We start from the raw sequence: 17,196 nt of genomic DNA, 5'->3' as shown, positions 1-17,196 counted from the left end.
AAGTTGGCTCTTGAGGCTGTCTATTTCTAACTTCATTGCCTGCATGTCTCCTGTCATCTCTTCCACAACAGCTTCCATATCTTTCACTGCAGTTCCATTTGCGGAGACAGTTTCATGCACGGCCTCAAACATCTTTATGGTCTCTTCTGCCACCTTATTAATTTTCCCCGTTAATTCTTCTTGCACATCATCAACTTTTTTTTGCAGAGCACCAATGCCCGCAAGTATTTTTTCATTACCAGCACTCAAATTTAAGTTTCCAGCTTTCAAATCATTTTTCAATTCTCTTACCGAGTTCTTTAACTCCTCCATTTCGGTTTTCTCTTTTGTGGTCATCTCAGTCTTAGATCGTGTAGCCATTCCAGAGTCCACTCCAGAGGTCTGTTTTGCAGTTTCTTGATGTTCCTGAGTCTTCAGCAGTTGTTTTATAACTTTCCTATGTGGGCTCTGACCTGGAGACGTACTTTTCATTTAAAATGACTTTCCCTCCGTTAAATTCACGTCGCTTACTCAGCACCGCGACATGAGACTCCGGTAAGTTTTAAAAACGAAACCGACTTCCAGACCCGATTTTAACGCGAAAATTCGCGATTTTTCCAGAGGAGCTAAAAATTGCGACTGCTAACACAACATGTCGCCACCGGAAGTCGTCACCACACATGTTTACCTACAAAAGTGGACATACTTTACAGTTACAAGGTGTTTACGAACTGCCAGGATTAGATGTCACCCTGCCATTTTTCCAAAGCATTGGCACTTCTAGTTCAGTAAAACTTATGACATAATTAATTCAATTTCTAACATATTTCCAACTTGAAAATGACTGAACATCCTACCTGCACATACTCCATAAATTCATTGAATCCACCTAATAGCGATCCCTTTCCTCCACGGTCCACAAGTTCTCGCCATATGATTGGGGAGTGGTCATGCTCCCAGTTATTTTGAGTACATATCGTTTGAAGCCATGACTAGATAAACAAAAAATGCAGCAACAAAATATATTTGTTTTCTTAGATCTCAATATTAAACCATAATCACCAGTAACTGAGGGAATATATGTTAAACAAAACTGCAATGAAATAATTTGTTTGTACAAGAGAATAAAATCTTTTTTCTTTTATTAAATTTGATTATTTTAAAATGTGTACTTTTGAATTATCTTTGCTTAAGTGGCTCTGTGCTGTATACAATATAACCACCACTGTTGCTGCTTCGGGTCTCTTCTCATCCATCACATTTGGGAGAACAAAACTGCAGATAACACTGGCCAGTCCATAAATTAGTTGCCCAAACTGACCTGAGACAAATGAAGCTGGAGCCTCAAAAATCAGGATTGCCACTTTACAAGTAGAAGTAGCCAAAAATTAAGATAACGCATTGTTTTGGAAAACCATTTCAATTACATCTTACAATCACGTGATAGGAGTAGAATTAGGCCATTCGGCCCATCCACTCCACTCCACCATTCAATCATGGCTGATCTATCGCTCCTTCCTAACACCATTCTCATGCCTTCTCCCCATAACCTCTCACACCCATACTAATCAAGAATCTATCTATCTCTGCCTTAAATATATCCACTGACTTTGCCTCCACAGCCTTCTGTGGCAACAAATTCCACAGATTCACCACCTTCTGACTAAATAAATTTCTCTTCATCTCCTTCCTAAAAGAACGTCCGGAGGCTATCACCTCTAGTCCTAGACTCTCCCACTAGTGGAAACATCCTCTCCACATCCACTCTATCCAATCCTTTCACTATTCTGTACGTTTCAATGATGTCCCTCCTTATTCTTTTAAACTCCAGCGAATATAGGCCCAGTGCCATGCGATGTTAATCTCATCACATTTCCAAAAATGCTTTGCCTTCACCACTCTACTAGTTACATTGTTTTTTACATGAAAATTATATCTTGCATTATGTGGACATTGTTTTGTTGCACACATCCCCAACATTCTGTATTTGTCTATCCCTCATCTTTCTGCTGCTCCCCATTTGCCTTGAACATTTTAGAGTCACTTAAAAAACAATCATATCAGATAATAAAGGAATTTAAATGGCTTATTTAGTTTAATTTAGAGATACAGCACGGAAATGCCCTTCGGCCTACCGAGTCAGTGCCGACCGGCGATCCCTGCACATTTACACTATCCTACACTAGGGACAATTTATATTTTTATAGCAAGCCAATTAACCTACAAACCTGTACGTTTCTGGAGTGTGGGAGGAAACCAAAGATCTCGGAGAAAACCCATGCAGGTCACGGGAAGAACGTACAAACTCCGTAGTCAGGATTAAACCCGGGTCTCTGGGGCTGTATGGCAGCAACTCTAGCGCTCTGCCACCCTGTTGTACCATATGTATCATTTGGTGCCATTATCCAAAGTACTCTGATCTGGAGCTTGATCACACACAATCACAATCACAATAATACTTTATTAGCCAAGTATGTTTTGCAACATACGAAGAACTTCATTTGCCATACAGTCATAACAATAAAAAGCAACAGGACACGTAAAATACATTTTAACACGAACTTCCATTATAGTGACTCCTCCACATTCCTCACTGTGATGGAAGGCCAAAAAAAGTTAAATCTCTCCCTTCTTTGTTCTCCCGCGGTCGGGGGCCTCTAACCTTCTGTTTGCGGGACGATCTTGACTCCCGTAGCCGGCGGAGGGCCTTCCCCGTCGGGGCGATCAAGCTCCTGCATCGGGTGGGGGGAGGGAGAATTTCAGCTCCCCGCACCGGCGATCTACCCCAGGTCGAGAACAGTCGAACCGTGCAGCTTGGAGCTCCCGACCGGTCTCAACCCGAGACTGCGAGCTCCTTGATGTTAAGTCCATAGGCCGTGTTGGAGTGTCGATCCCAGGCAAGGAATCGGCTCAGATGGTAAGTCCACGCCCCTGTGGGGGCTCAAGGTCAGTCCCAGGCAAGACCTCCAGTTCCACGATGTTAGGCCGCAGATCGACCGGAGATACGATCCGGAAAACAATTGCAATTCCGGCAAGGTAAGAGATTGAAAAAAAGTTTTCCCTGACCCCCTCCCCCACATAAAACAAACCAGAGAATATTAACACAAACTTTTAAAACACACTAAAAATAACAAAAAGAGTTTGAAAAGGACAGACAGACTGTAGGTGAGGCAGCATTGCCCCTAAATGTAGTTCTGGTATAACTCTGTAGTGTTGGGGTCATGTGTCTTGTGTTCTTTTTTGTGTGTGACTGCTATGTAGTTTCGTTCGGTACCTTGGTACCGAATGACAAATAAAGCTCTGTTGAACTGTTGAACTGTTGAACTCATGTTTCCATACCGCAAATTAAATGTGATTGATAAATAATGAACGTTATCAGTATTATGCAGACCTGAATAGTCTATTATGCGATTTTGATTTGGGATTAGAGAACTAAATCATAAGTTGAACAATTTGGAATACTTGATATCCAACCACAAGCACAACAGAAATGCCTAGATGCCTCGAAACACAGAAACATAAGTGCAGGAGTAGGCCATTCAGCCTTTCGAGCCTGCACTGCCATTCAACATAATCATGGCTGATCATCTAAAATCAGTAACACGTACCTGCTTTTTCCCCATATCCCTTGATTCCATTAGCCCAAAGAGCTAAATCTAACTCTTTCTTTAAAACATCCAGTGAATTGGCTTCCACTGCCTTTTGTGGCAGAGAATTCCACAGATTCACAACGCAGAGGTTTTTCCTCATCTCAGTCCTAAATGGCCTATCCCTTCTTCTTAAACTGTGACCCCTGTTCTAGACTCTCCCAACATCGGGAACATTTTTCCTGCATATTTCCTGTCCAATCCTTTAAGAATTTTCTCTGCTTCTCTAGCCCTTAACCACTTTTTCCTCATTGTCACAATTGATTTTCTAATATGATTTTCTTTAACACGAGGTTCCTTAGAAACACAACTGTCATGTTTTAGTAGGCCTACATGTACTATTGAAGGAGATTGTCAAGGGCAAAGAGGCAGCAGAAATGAGATGCAAGAGCCAGGATAGTATTCATTTTCTTTTTAAACTTACACTTCTGAATTGAAGGCAGGCAGTTAGTTCTACTGGGACTTAGGTTTGAAGAAGGAAGTCAGCCATTGGAATGAAACACTTATTGTGCTTTCTTAATGAAGGAGGAAAGACAGTGGAATATTACCATCCAGGAAACGGATGACTCCACCCGTTGCAACTTGAACCAGGCCCTGAAACTCTCTACGGCAGAAGAGTGCACTCTTACCTGGACCAAATCTCTCACACCTACTGTCGTGTCATTAATAAGGATGTATAACTGCTTGGTAAACCAAAATTGATTGAAATGGGGAAAACAATATCGATGTTGAACATTTCAAATTGGCTCAAAGTGGAAAGATTCTCTTGATGCATTTGTTTATACAATCACAAGCTTTTCTCTGGACCCATATGTAACAATGTCATCAAAAGTAATTCCATAAATAACAAGATAGCACCAGTACATCTGGTTCTGTAATCGTCAGTAGAACATAACATTAACAATCTTTTAGAAAATTTGTGAAACTTAACAATTTCCCCATCTAGGCATCTCCGTTGTGCTAGTGGTTGGACATCAAATATTCCAAATTGTTCAGGTTATGATTCAGTAGCAACTTCGTACAATTGTACAAAAGGGAAGGTGTGTCATCAAATTGACACAAGAGCAATGTTTGGATTTTAAAGTAGGGAGGACTCAGGGAAGAGTTTTGCAATTTGCATGGGAATTGCAGACAGATTGATCCCATGTGAGTACATTTTAAACTGAAAGAACTGCAGAATTGATCACCCAGAGTCAGGGAGTGTGCATGTGAGTGTACAGCATAGGTTACAGATTTTAAAATTTGACAAGGTACAGGATACAGAGGGCACATTAAAATATGACAATTTATAATATTTTTAACATATCCTCAGTAATTTCACTGAACATCTTATGTCAAGTTATTGTAGTGTGCTCATATTTATATTATTTCAAATGTTTTCTCAGTTTTAATAAACTTTTAGGAAGAGTTTTGGGATGTGGTGCTCTGTGATCCTTAAAATGATTGACCCCACCTGGACAGGTTCAGGCCAAACTCAAACATAAGAGAAAACCACCTTTCCAACTAGCGTGTCAACATATGGTTGAAGTCATTCATGCTTGTAGAAAGTGTTGTTCAAAAATCTTTTCCTATGACCACTGGTGATAGCAATTGTTATTAACTCTACACAGAGCAGTTATACTTTGAGGTTACGAATAGATCAAACTGATTCAGAACCTTCTCTGCATTAAGATATAAACCCACCCATGAAGATGGAGACTTAAGTGGAAGATAATAAATGTTAATTGATCCTCTTTGAAATTGTTTGTCACTAACTTTTGGTGGGAAAAATCAATTTAGACTGTTCTCAGGAACAGGACTTTTACATAACTTGGGAAACTACTTGTATTTTTTTAGACTTTTCCAAGTCTTGTTGACAATGCTCAGGTGAACCTTGGATACTCCCAGAGTTCTGATAGGTTCTCATTACAGTATCAGTTTTAGGACACAGGAGCTTTCAACAGGAATGTTTATTCTAACAGAAAGAAAACACTGTGATGATTATATCATGAGACATGTTTACATAACCATATTTAAATAAATTTCATACATAAATTTCATACAGTGAAGAAAGCCAATGGAATGTTGGCCTTCATAACAAGAGGAGTTGAGTATAGGAGCAAAGAGGTCCTTCTGCAGTTGTACAGGGCCCTAGTGAGACCACACCTGGAGTACTGTGTGCAGTTTTGGTCTCCAAATTTGATGAAGGATATTCTTGCTATTGAGGGCATGCAGCGTAGGTTTACTAGGTTAATTCCCGGAATGGCGGGACTGTGATATGTTGAAAGACTGGAGCGACTAGGCTTGTATACACTGGAATTTAGAAGGATGAGAGGAGATCTTATCGAAACGTATAAGATTATTAAAGGGTGGGACACGTTAGAGGTAGGAAACATGTTCCCAATGTTGTGGGAGTCAAGAACAAGGGGCCACAGTTTAAGAATAAGGGGTAGGCCATTTAGAACTGAGATGAGGAAAAACTTTTTCAGTCAGAGAGTTGTGAATCTGTGGAATTCTCTGCCTCAGAAAGCAGTGGAGGCCAATTCTCTGAATGCATTCAAGAGAGAGCTAGATAGAGCTCTTAAGGATAGCGGAGTCAGGGGGTATGGGGAGAAGGCCGGAACGGGGTACTGATTGAGAATGATCAGCCATGATCACATTGAATGGTGGTACTGGCTCGAAGGGCCGAATGGCCTCCTCCTGCACCTATTGTCTATTCTCCCACCGCAATCAATCACTGATCTTTCTACATTGGTACTCAGGGGAGAATAAGTGGATACCGAGAATCCAAACATCTACCCTCCAGGATAAAGCCATCAATAAGGCTTCCTTTATTACAACCTAGAACAAGCAAGACTATTTTCTAGATTTACTGCACCATGTAATGATTTGAAATGTGCAGGGGGAAATTACAAATTAACTCTGTAAACCTTTGCTTTTTAGCCCACCACTACAAAAAATGGTAAATCTAAATGATAAAATAATTTACAGAGATATTAACCTGTTCAATGCCACCCCCGAGTATACTCAGGTCAGGGAATACAAGTGAAAAAAGATCGTAGGCATCTTGAAGAAACACCAAGGAAAGTCATGAACTGTTTTTACATTCATTCAAGGACTACAGTTCCCTGAAACTGAGCATTTAACATTCCTGCAGAGAAAAGACTGTGATATAACTTGCAGCTAAACTGGGGCCCAAGCTGGAAAGTACAATATACTACAAATTAGCTGGCAGATCCACTGGATGGAAGTACAGAATACAATGCATTTGACCACTCGATCTAACCCTGAATTTACCATTGATTTCAGAGGCACTTCATTTATTTACCATTAATTTTAGAATTAGGATGTAACTCACCTGCCAATCTTCAGGGTGTATGCCAATCTTATGAAACACAAAATCTGTCAAACTTTGCGCAAGATGATGTGCCACCATTTCACACTTGGCTAAATAAGGACAATTTGTCCTGCCTGCAGCAATTGAATCAGAAACATTTTTAGGATCAGGAAACAAAATCAGAGGTCCTGTTTTTACGATCTAAACTCTATTCACCCTTTTACCATGCTTTTTCAAAAATGCCTTAATTTGCTCCTTAAACACATGAAAACAATCCATTTCTAGGACCTTACCCCATCCTTGTTTAACTGGCTGCTGCACATGAAGAATAGCACACTCACCAGACTAAGATATTCAAGCTGCACTCCACAAATTTGTGACCAAAGTCCACTCTATGACAATACAAGGCACAGAAAGACACCTTTAGATGTGATGGCGTCATCCAAAGCACCAACTGCATTATTAAGGGCATTTAAGTTCTCCCTCACATGTCTCGAGGGACAGAGTTATAGGAAGAGGTTGGGCAGGCTGGAACTTTATTTCTTGGAACATAGGAGGCCGAGGGGTGAAGGAAAAAAAACTGCAGATGATGGTTTAAATCCCATAGCTATCTTGACTACACTTCTTCCCACCGTTTCCTGTATAAACTCTACCCCTTACTCCCAATTCCTCTGTCTGCGCCTAGCATGAGGTGTTCCATACTAGGGCATCGGAGATGTCCTCATTCTTTAGGAAACAGGGGTTACCCTCTTACATTATAGATGAGGCTCTCACTAGGGTCTCCTCAATATCCCGCAGCTCCGCTCTTGCTCCCCCTCCCCACATTCGTAACAAGGATAGAGTCCCCCTTGTCCTCACCACCCCATCAGCCGCCGCATAGAACAAATTATCCTCCAACATTTCCGCCACCTCCAACGGGATCCCACTACTGGCCACATCTTCCCATCTCCACCCCTTTCTGCTTTCCGCAGAGACCATTCCCTCAAACTCCCTGGTCCACCCTTCCCACCCAAACCACTCCCTCCCCTGCAACTGCAGGAGATGCAACGCCTGTGCCTTTACCTCCCCCCTCGACTCCATCCAAGGACCCAAACAGACTTTCCAGATGAGGCAGAGGTTCACCTGCACCTCCTCCAACCTCATCTATCGTAGTTAAGATTAATGCACACAGCCTTTATCCCGGGGTTGAGAAATTGAGAAGAAGATTTAATAGAAACCTGAGGGGCAGCTTTTTCACACAGGGCATGTTACGGATATGGAATAAGCTGCCAGGAGAAGTAGTTGACAATATTTAAAAGACATTTGGACAGGTACAAATAGAAGGATATGGGTCAAATGTGGGCAAATGGATGAGCTTTGAACATCTTGGTCAGCATGGACATGTTGGGCTAAAGGGCCTACATCTGTGTTGTATAACTCTATAACACTGTCCAAAAGAACAACTGGGGAGTTCTTCCACGACATGTGGAAGGGTTGAAAACTTTAAGTGTCTTGGTGTTAATCTTACCAATGGTCTGTCATGGACCAATCAATTTCATGCAACAGCCAAGAAGGCACACCAATGCCTCTACCTCCTGCACCTATTGTCTATTGCCTATTGAGACTAAGGAAACTTGGCATGTTTCCAGTGACTTTCCCTTCTACAGAAGCACCATAGAAAGCATACTGTTGGGTTGCATCACTGGTTGGTTTGGAAACAGCTCTGCCCAAGACTACAAGAAATTGCTGAGCCTGGGAGATGTAGCCCAGTCCATCTCATAGACCAGATTTCCCACCATCTATACCTCACACTGCCTTGGAAAAGCAGCCAACAATCAAAGACTTGTCCCACTCCAGTCATGCCCTTTCTACCTGCTCCCATCCTGCAGATGATACAGAAGCTTGAACGTGTGCTCCACCTGACTCAAGAACAGTTTCTTCCCCTTGTTATCGGGCTTCTGAACAGTCACCTTTATAGGTTCTATCGAAAGGAATTTAAGTTTGCTGATCATTGAAAAAGCATGCATGTACATCTTTAAAGTTATGGAGCTACATGTACGTATATGTCCATATCATCAGTTTTAATTTAATTATTGAGATGACCCCCCCCCTTCCAAAAAATACCCTATACAACACGAGTGCCCTGTGGTTACACAGTACAATTGGCTGTAAATTATGTATATTATGGGCCTGGGCTATATGGGTATTTCAATTATGCCTAGATGGGGGAAACACCTCACACTTGCTCAGATTAAACTCCATCTGTCATTTCTCCAACCATTTCTGTGACTGATCTATACCATGCTATATACTTTGCCAGCCTTCCTCACATCCGTGATCCCAACAATCTTGGTACTATCTACAAACTCACTAACCAACACATTTAAATTTACATCAAAGTCATTAATATACATCACAAACAACAGACGTTGCAACACAGTCCCTTGCAGAACTCCACTAATCACAGACCTCCAATCTGAATATTATCCTTCCACCACAATCCTCTGTCTTCTATCAATAAGACATTAATAATACAAACGATCAAATCAATGTTAATCTCCTATATCTTAATCTTCTGAATCAAACTACGATGAAGGACTTTATCAAGTGCATTACTAAAATCCATGTAGACAACATCCACCATTTTATCCCCATCGATCACCTTTCAAAAAAAACTTTATCTGGTTAGTAAGATATGACCTGTTGTGTACAAAGCTATCCAACTGCCAATAATTAATCTATTCTCTTTCAAATTGGAGTAAATCCTATCCCGAAGAATCTCTCCAATAGCTTCACTACCACTGAAGTGAGGCTCACTGGCCTGTAATTCACTAGATTCTCTCTTCCCTTCTCAGGCAAAGGAACAACATTAGCTACCCTCCAGTTCTCCAAGACCTCACCAGTGGCTTGGGAAGATGCAAAGATATTTGCCGACACTCCAACAATCTTCTCTCTTGTTTTTGTTAATTACCTGGGATAGATCCCATTAGGCTCTGGGGATTTATTCACCTTAATGCTTTTTGATGTCAGAAATTTTGAAATGTATAAGGAAGTTTGTAATATATTTAACCCAAGAGCTTACATACTAAGGAAGCATGGTGGGAAAAATGACCAACATCGGGAACTTACGATGTCAGTGAGGCAATAAATAGTGTGGTGTTTAGGTTCCACAGTCCAGCTAGTTTAGTTAAAATAAACATTGCGGGTTGTAAACTAAGCTGAGGGCGATAAAAGTGATCCTTGGTGAAAACGGGTGTAAAGTACTTGTTTAGTACCTCACCTACATTCCTTGACTCCAAGCACAAAGTCCCTCCTTTATCCTTGAGTGGTCCTATCTTGTCCTGGTTACACTCTTGTTTTAAATATGGGTATAAAAAGCCAGGATTTATTTCAATATGTTCGCCAAGGGCATTTTATGGCCCCTTTTGGCTCTGCTAATCGCCCACTTAGGTTCTTTCCTCCTTGCTTTATATTCTTCAAAAACCTGGTTGGATTTCATCTTTTGAAAACTTGCATACACGTTTTCTTTTCTGACCAAATTTACAACCCCTTTTGTTATTCAAGGTTCATTTACTTTGCCATCCTTATCCCTCCTCCTTACAGGAACATGCCAGTCCTGAACTTTCAACAACTGGCTTTTAAACAACTTTCACATGTTAGACACAAAAAGCTGGTGTAACTCAGCGGGCAGGCAGCATCTCTGGAGAGAAGGAATGGGTGACATTTCGGGTTGAGACCCTTCTTCAGACGTTTTACATATTAGATGTGCACTTACCTAATAAAAAGTTCTCCCAATGTCCCCTCCTGAGCTCTTGCCTAATAACATCAGCCTCACTCCAATATAGTACCTAAGTCTGGACTTGTCCAGACTTCTCCATATTCAAAACAATCTTAAAATTATGGAGTTGTGATCATTATCTCCCAAATGCTCTTCCACTGAAACACTAGTCACCTGGCTAGGCTCATTTCTTGACACAAGATCCAGTATGTTTCTTTCTCAGGTTGGACTATCCCCATATTATGCCAGGAAACCCTCTTGGACACACCAAACAAATTCTGCTCATCTAAGCCTTTAACACTAAGCAAGTCCCAATCAACATTGAGGAAGTTAAGTCACTTTAAAACAACTCTGTTGATTTGGGATTTTTTGGACATCTCTCTACATATCTCTGTCTCCACTGGCTATTTGGGGGGGAGGGGGTTGGGTGCTGTAGAATAAACCTGTTTTAGTGGTTTCACCTTTTTTATTTTTGAGCTCAATCCATATTGCCTCAGCAGACAAACTTTCCAGTAAATCCTCTCCGAATGTCACTTAGTGTGACATTCTCCCTAATTAGCAATGTAGTTCCACTGCCTCTTTCCCCTCCCTCTCTCACACATCAGAAACAATTAAACCTTGGAATGTTGAACTGCCAGTCATCACATTTCTCTTGCAATCACATTTCCACAATGACCACCACATCTTAGTCCCAGGCATTGATCTGCTCTGTTCATCATCTCGCTCTGCCTGTCCTTCCTTTGGGAATTACTGATCCTAACCACTACCTTTCCAACACTCCTTCCAATAGCTAATCTACTACTCTAGCTGTCAACCCCCTACCAATCTCATTTAAACCCTCCTCAGTAGCACCAGCAAACCTCCCTTCAAGAATATAGGTCCATTGACATGGACATAGAAAATGGATGCAGGAGGAGGACATTTGGCGCTTCGAGCCAGTACCGCCATTCATTGTAATCATGGCTGATCATCTATAATCAGTAATCTGTGCCTGCCTTCACTCCATATCCCTTGATTCCACTAGCCACTAGTGCTCTATCTAACTCTCTTTTAAATTCATCCAGTGAATTGGCTTTCACTGCCTTCTGTGGCAAAGAATTCCACAAATTCACAACTCTCTGGGTGAAAAAGTTTCTTCTCACCTCAGTTTTAAATGGCCTCCTCTTTATTCTTAGACTGTGTCCCCTGGTTCCGGACTCCCACAACATTGGGAACATATTTCCTGAATCTAGCTTGTCAAGTCCTTCTATATAATTTTATAGGTATCTATAAGATCCCCTCTCATCCTTCTAAACTCCAGTGAATATAAGCCTAGTCTTTCCAATCTTTCCTCATATGACAGTTCCTCCATCCCAGGGATTAGCCTTGTGAACCTACGCTGCACTGCCTCAATAGCAAGGACGTCCTTCCTCAAATTAGGAGACCAAAACTGCAAACAGTACTCCAGATGAGGTCTCACCAGGGCCCTATACAACTGCAGGAGGACTTATTTGCTCCTGTACTCAAATCCTCTCGTTATGAAGGCCAACATGCCATTAGCTTTCTTCACTGCTTGCTACGCTTACTTTCAGTGACTGGTGTACAAGGACACCAAGGTCTCGTTGCACTTCCCCTTTACCTAATCTGACACCATTGAGATAATAATCTGCCTCCTTATTTTTGCTGCCAAAGTGGATAATCTCACATTTATCTACATTATACTGCATCTGCCTACTCACTCAACCTGTCCAAGTCACCCTGCAACCTCCTAACATCCTCTTCGCAGTTCACCCAGCTTTGTGTCATCCGCAAACTTGCTAGTGTTACATCTAATTCCATCATCCAAATCATTAATATATATTGTAAATAGTTGTGGCCCCAGCACCGAGCCTTGCAGCACTCTACTGGCTGCAATTCTGAAAAGGACCCGTTTATTCCTACTCTTTGCTTCCTGTCTACCAACCAATTCTCTATCCATGTCAATACCCTACCCCCTATACCATGTGCTCTAATTTTGCTCACCAACCTCCCGTGTGGTACCTTATCAAAGACTTTCTGAAAGTCTAGATACACTACATCCACTGGCTCTCCTTCATCCATTTTACCTGTCACATCCTCAAAACATTCCAGAAGATTAGTCAAGCAGGATTTTCCTTCATAAATCCATGCTGTCTTTGACCAATCCTGTTACCACTATCCAAATGCGCCGTTATTACCTGTATAATAATTGACTCCAGCATCTTCCCCACCTCCAATGTCAGGCTAACTGGTCTTAATTCCCCATTTTCTCTCTTGCTCCTTTCTTGAAAAGTGGGATAACATTATCTACCGTCCAATCCACAGGAACTGATCCGGAATCTATAGAACATTGGAAAATGATCACCAATGTGTCCACGATTTCTTGAGCCACCTCCTTGAGTACCCTGGGATGCAGACCATCAGGCCCTGGAGATTTATCAGCCTTCAGTCCCGTCAGTCTACCCAATACTATTTCTCGCCTAATGCAAATTTCTTTCAGTTCCTCTGTCTCCCCTGATCCTCTGTCCACTAGTACATCTGGGAGGTTGTTTGTGTCTTCCTTAGTGAAGACAGATCCGAAGTACCTGTTCAACCCTTCTGCCATTTCCTTGTTACCCATAATAATTTCACCCGTTTCTATCTTCAAGGGACCCACATTTGTCTTTACTAATCTTTTTCTCTTAATATACCTAAAGAAGCTTTTACTGTTCTTCTTTATATTCTTGGCCAGCTTCGCTTCGTACTTCATCTTTTCAGCCCGTATTGCCCTTTTTGCTATCTTCTGTTGTCCTTTGAAAGTTGTCCAATCCTCTGGCTTCCCGCTACTCTTTGCTATCTTATACATCTTTTCTTTTAGTTTTATTCCCCCTCTAACTTCCCTTGTCAGCCACAGTTGCCTCTTACTCCCCTTAGAATCTTTTTTCCTCTTTGGAATGAAATGATCCTGCATCTTCTGGATTATGACCAGAAATCCCTGCTATTGCTGTTCTACCGTCATTCCTGCTAGGATCCCTTTCCATTCGGCCGGGGCCAGCTCCTCTCTCATGCCTTCATAGTCCCCTTTGTTCAACTGCAACACTGACATTCCTGGTTTAACCTTCTCCCTCTAGTTCAGGTGCAACTTGTCCCTCTTGTACAGGACACTTGAGGCGAAGACGACGTTGCTCTCCACACTAACTCAATAGACTGCATTGGATAGACTGAGTGTTAAATTCCACTGCTTGCCCTTCCCCTTCGCTCTTGTACTTCTTAAATGTGGGTGGAATGGAAACGACAACGGGGGCTGCAGCAACCTGTCCGAAGATTTAGCTTCAGTTAACACTCACGGACAAATCCAACCCACCTGCCATCACAAACTTCACCATTTTGTTTTAGCGTTGCCAGGCAACGGCAGTCGCCAAATGGCGGTGACACAGACGCGGACCGCCCATTGTCTTCTGGGAGCCGCAGTGATCAACAGCCGAGGCCTTTGATCAGAGAATCGGCCAACACTCTGATCCCCACTTCAAAGACCACAAGGCCGAGCCACAATCCCAAAGTCCTCAAATCAGAGGGACGTCTGAACTTTTTCCAACCCTTCGTCTTCAAAAGGTGTCTTTTATGAAAGGCATAGTGGAATGGAACAAAACGGTCATAGTGCCGGACTAGCATATTTTCAGGATAGACATAAAATGCTGGAGTAACTCAGCGGGTCAGGCAGCATCTCTGGAGAAATGGAAGCGGTGACGTTTGGGACTGCTCTCCAGAGATGCTGCCTGATCCGCTGATCCACGCCAGCATTTTGTGTCAGTCTTCGGTTTAAACCAGCATCTGCAGTTCCTCCCTTACAAATTCAGGACAGTTGGATGTTATTTTTTTAAACCCTCCAACGCACTATTCATTCACTTTCTTTGAGGTGTTACATAGTAGAATGATAAACATTCCTGTGAATCTAGTAAATTTTAAGGGCTCGTCGGAACCTGGGCTCGGGCAAGTTTGGCAAGGAGCACGAGGTATTGATGCGTTGGAAGGGAGTGCAGGAACTGAAACCCCGGTGAGTCAGAAGCAAACATCACATGGTGAGCCAGACACCAAACCGTTTAGATTTCTGGCATTCAGAAGAACTCTATGACTGCTTTACAAGCAGGTGGACATCTATCAAAAGTCCTCAAGGACAAATTACTGGTGAAAAATTGAGCAAGGTCGACCGCAAATTGAATAGTAATAATGATTAGCTCAATGCTGCCCTTTTATTTTCCCTGTGCAAGAACTTACCTTGAGAAACTGGGCAGTGCAAGTGTGCTCCACACAATCTTCAGGCACGGTCTTCGTTTTGACATTTCCCTTTATCCCTTCCCCCTTTGCTCCGCAATCGAGAAAGAGCTGAAGAAGGGTCTCGACCCGAAACGTCACCCATTCCTTCTCTCCAGAGATGCTGTCTATCTCGCTGCAACAGCGTTTTGTTAGATTAAATCTTAGATTTTTGAATAGTTGGTTAGCGGATTATCAGAATTTTACTCCACTACAAAGCTCAAAACCAGAATGAAAAGTACAAAACGCTGGAAATGCTACTTTCATCAGAATTGGATTAGGAGAATGGGTAAGGATAAATTTTGAAAACATAACTCGGGAACACGTGATTTCCTAATAAAGTGAAACACATGGAGAACAGGAAATTCTTCATATAATGACTGATTAATATATGGAATGTATTTGCAGACAGTGAAGTGGGTTCTATCACTGACTGGGTTTAAGGATGGATGATAGATTAAAGTGGTAGTACTCTGCTCTGGGGAGGAACTTTGTGAATTCGTCACACTTTTCAAACTACAAAATATATGCTGACACTCCAATTGATGCACTAAGTACTATCTTTATGCTAAGACTTTAAAGCAAGACTATCAGCTCTTGCCAATGGATATAGAAGATCTCAAACTTTGGTAAGTCTTGCACTCATCAAAGGCACAATATAAATGGAAGGCTTACTTTATTTCTTATGTGTAGTAAGGAACTGCAGATGTTTGTTTATAAAGAAAGCTAGACATAAAATGTTGGACTAACTCAGTGGGTCAGGCAACATCGCTGGAGGAAAAGAACCCTTCTTCAGACCGAAAGAGAAGGCTAGAACAAAACAGGACCGCCAACTGATGACCTCAGGAAGGGTGGGGTCCATAATGGCCCATTGTTGGCTGGGGAAGATGTCATAACGATAGGGATACAAGGATGCGAACAGTGGAACTAGTAGGATGACTGGGGTTTCAGTTTAGTTTATTGTCATGTGTACCGAAGTATAGTGAAAGGGTTTTGTTGGGTGCTGGCCAGTCAGTAGAAAGACAATACATGATTACAATCGAGCTATTTACAGTGTATAGATACATGATAAAGCAATAATGTTTAGTGCGAGGTAAAGCCAGCAAAGTCCAATCAAGGATAGTCCAAGGGTCACCAATGAGATAGCTGGTCGTTCAGCACTGCTCTCTGGTTGTTGTAGTATGATTCAGTTGCCTGATAACAGCTAGGAAGATACAGTCCCTGAATCTGGAGGTGTGTGCATTTTCACACCTATACCTTTTGCCCGAGGGGAGAAGAGGGAGTGGCCAGATTGCGACTCCTCCTTCATTATGGGTGGGGAATGGGGAGGGGGGGGAAGAGCTTGGGAAAAGAATGCAGGAGTTATCTGAAATTAGAGAAATCAATGTTCATACCGCTGGGTTGCAAGCTGCCCAAGCAAAATATGAGATACTGTTCCTTCAATTTGTGTGTGGCTTCATTCTGACCGTGGAGGAGGCCCACGACAGAAAGGTCAGTATGGGAATGGGAAGAGGAGTTAAAACATTTGGCAACCAGGAGATTGCATAGGCCAAGGCGGCAACCGGAAGAAACCATCTACTGTATCCAGTGCTCTCGGTGTGGCCTCCTAGATGTGTGTGCAAGATACATCTTCTGGATGCACTGGGACGCATCCTCAGTGATGTGACCTGGGGTCATCGGGTGTTTCGGGTCTCACAACATCAGACACCCTCGCCCAGGCGACCCAGCCGGGGTTGATCATGCCTCGACTTGCGTCCCAGCAGCAACTGCCCACGGATCAGCCTTCTTAATTCAAAGCCATCTAGTGGCTTTCTCTGCGGCTTCGCTTGCGGATTGAATGGCCCTCTTCTTTGCCAGCCCCGTAATGCCCAATTGGTTGAGGACATTGCAGAGTGAGCGTCCTGCAAAGCCTCTGCAGCCCACCTCTATGGGTTCATAGTGTGTCTTCCAGCCTCTGTGCCGGCACATCTCCACCAGCTCCTGGTACTTTGCGCGTTTCCTTCCATATGCTCTTCCCAGGGCACTGTCAGCTCCAGAATGATCAGCTGTTTTGTCACTTCGGAGGTGATGATTATGTCTGGCCGGAGTGATGTTGCTGTGATGTGCTGCGGAAATTTCAGCTGTTTGCCCAGATCGACGTGCAGCTGCCAGTCAGTGGCCGTGTAGAGGAGGCCCGCCCTTGTTTTTGGTTGTGGTCGAGGCTTCTCTCC

General features: G+C 42.6%; 1 protein-coding gene across 2 annotated transcripts in view; it reads right to left on the bottom strand.

Moving 5' to 3' along the window:
* LOC144595850 (putative malate dehydrogenase 1B) overlaps positions 1-17,196 on the bottom strand; it is a 123,276-nt gene that overhangs the window by 37,516 nt on the left and 68,564 nt on the right. Inside the window, exons 1-3 of one of the 2 annotated variants that reach the window (XM_078403643.1) lie at positions 14,951-14,960; positions 6,964-7,076; positions 837-971 (exon numbers count right to left, since the gene is read on the bottom strand). In XM_078403643.1, coding sequence (XP_078259769.1) covers positions 837-971; positions 6,964-7,041 — 213 coding nt within the window. In that variant the 5' untranslated portion in view covers positions 7,042-7,076; positions 14,951-14,960. Of the gene's footprint in view, positions 1-836; positions 972-6,963; positions 7,077-14,950; positions 14,961-17,196 lie in introns of those variants that run through there. The other variant, XM_078403644.1, reaches the window with a different exon arrangement.

The sequence above is a fragment of the Rhinoraja longicauda genome, chromosome 8 (assembly GCF_053455715.1).
Source record: "Rhinoraja longicauda isolate Sanriku21f chromosome 8, sRhiLon1.1, whole genome shotgun sequence".
NCBI lineage: Eukaryota > Metazoa > Chordata > Chondrichthyes > Rajiformes > Arhynchobatidae > Rhinoraja > Rhinoraja longicauda.
The sequence above is the reverse complement of the archived record's forward strand: the minus strand, read 5'-3'. Positions and strand labels throughout refer to the sequence as shown.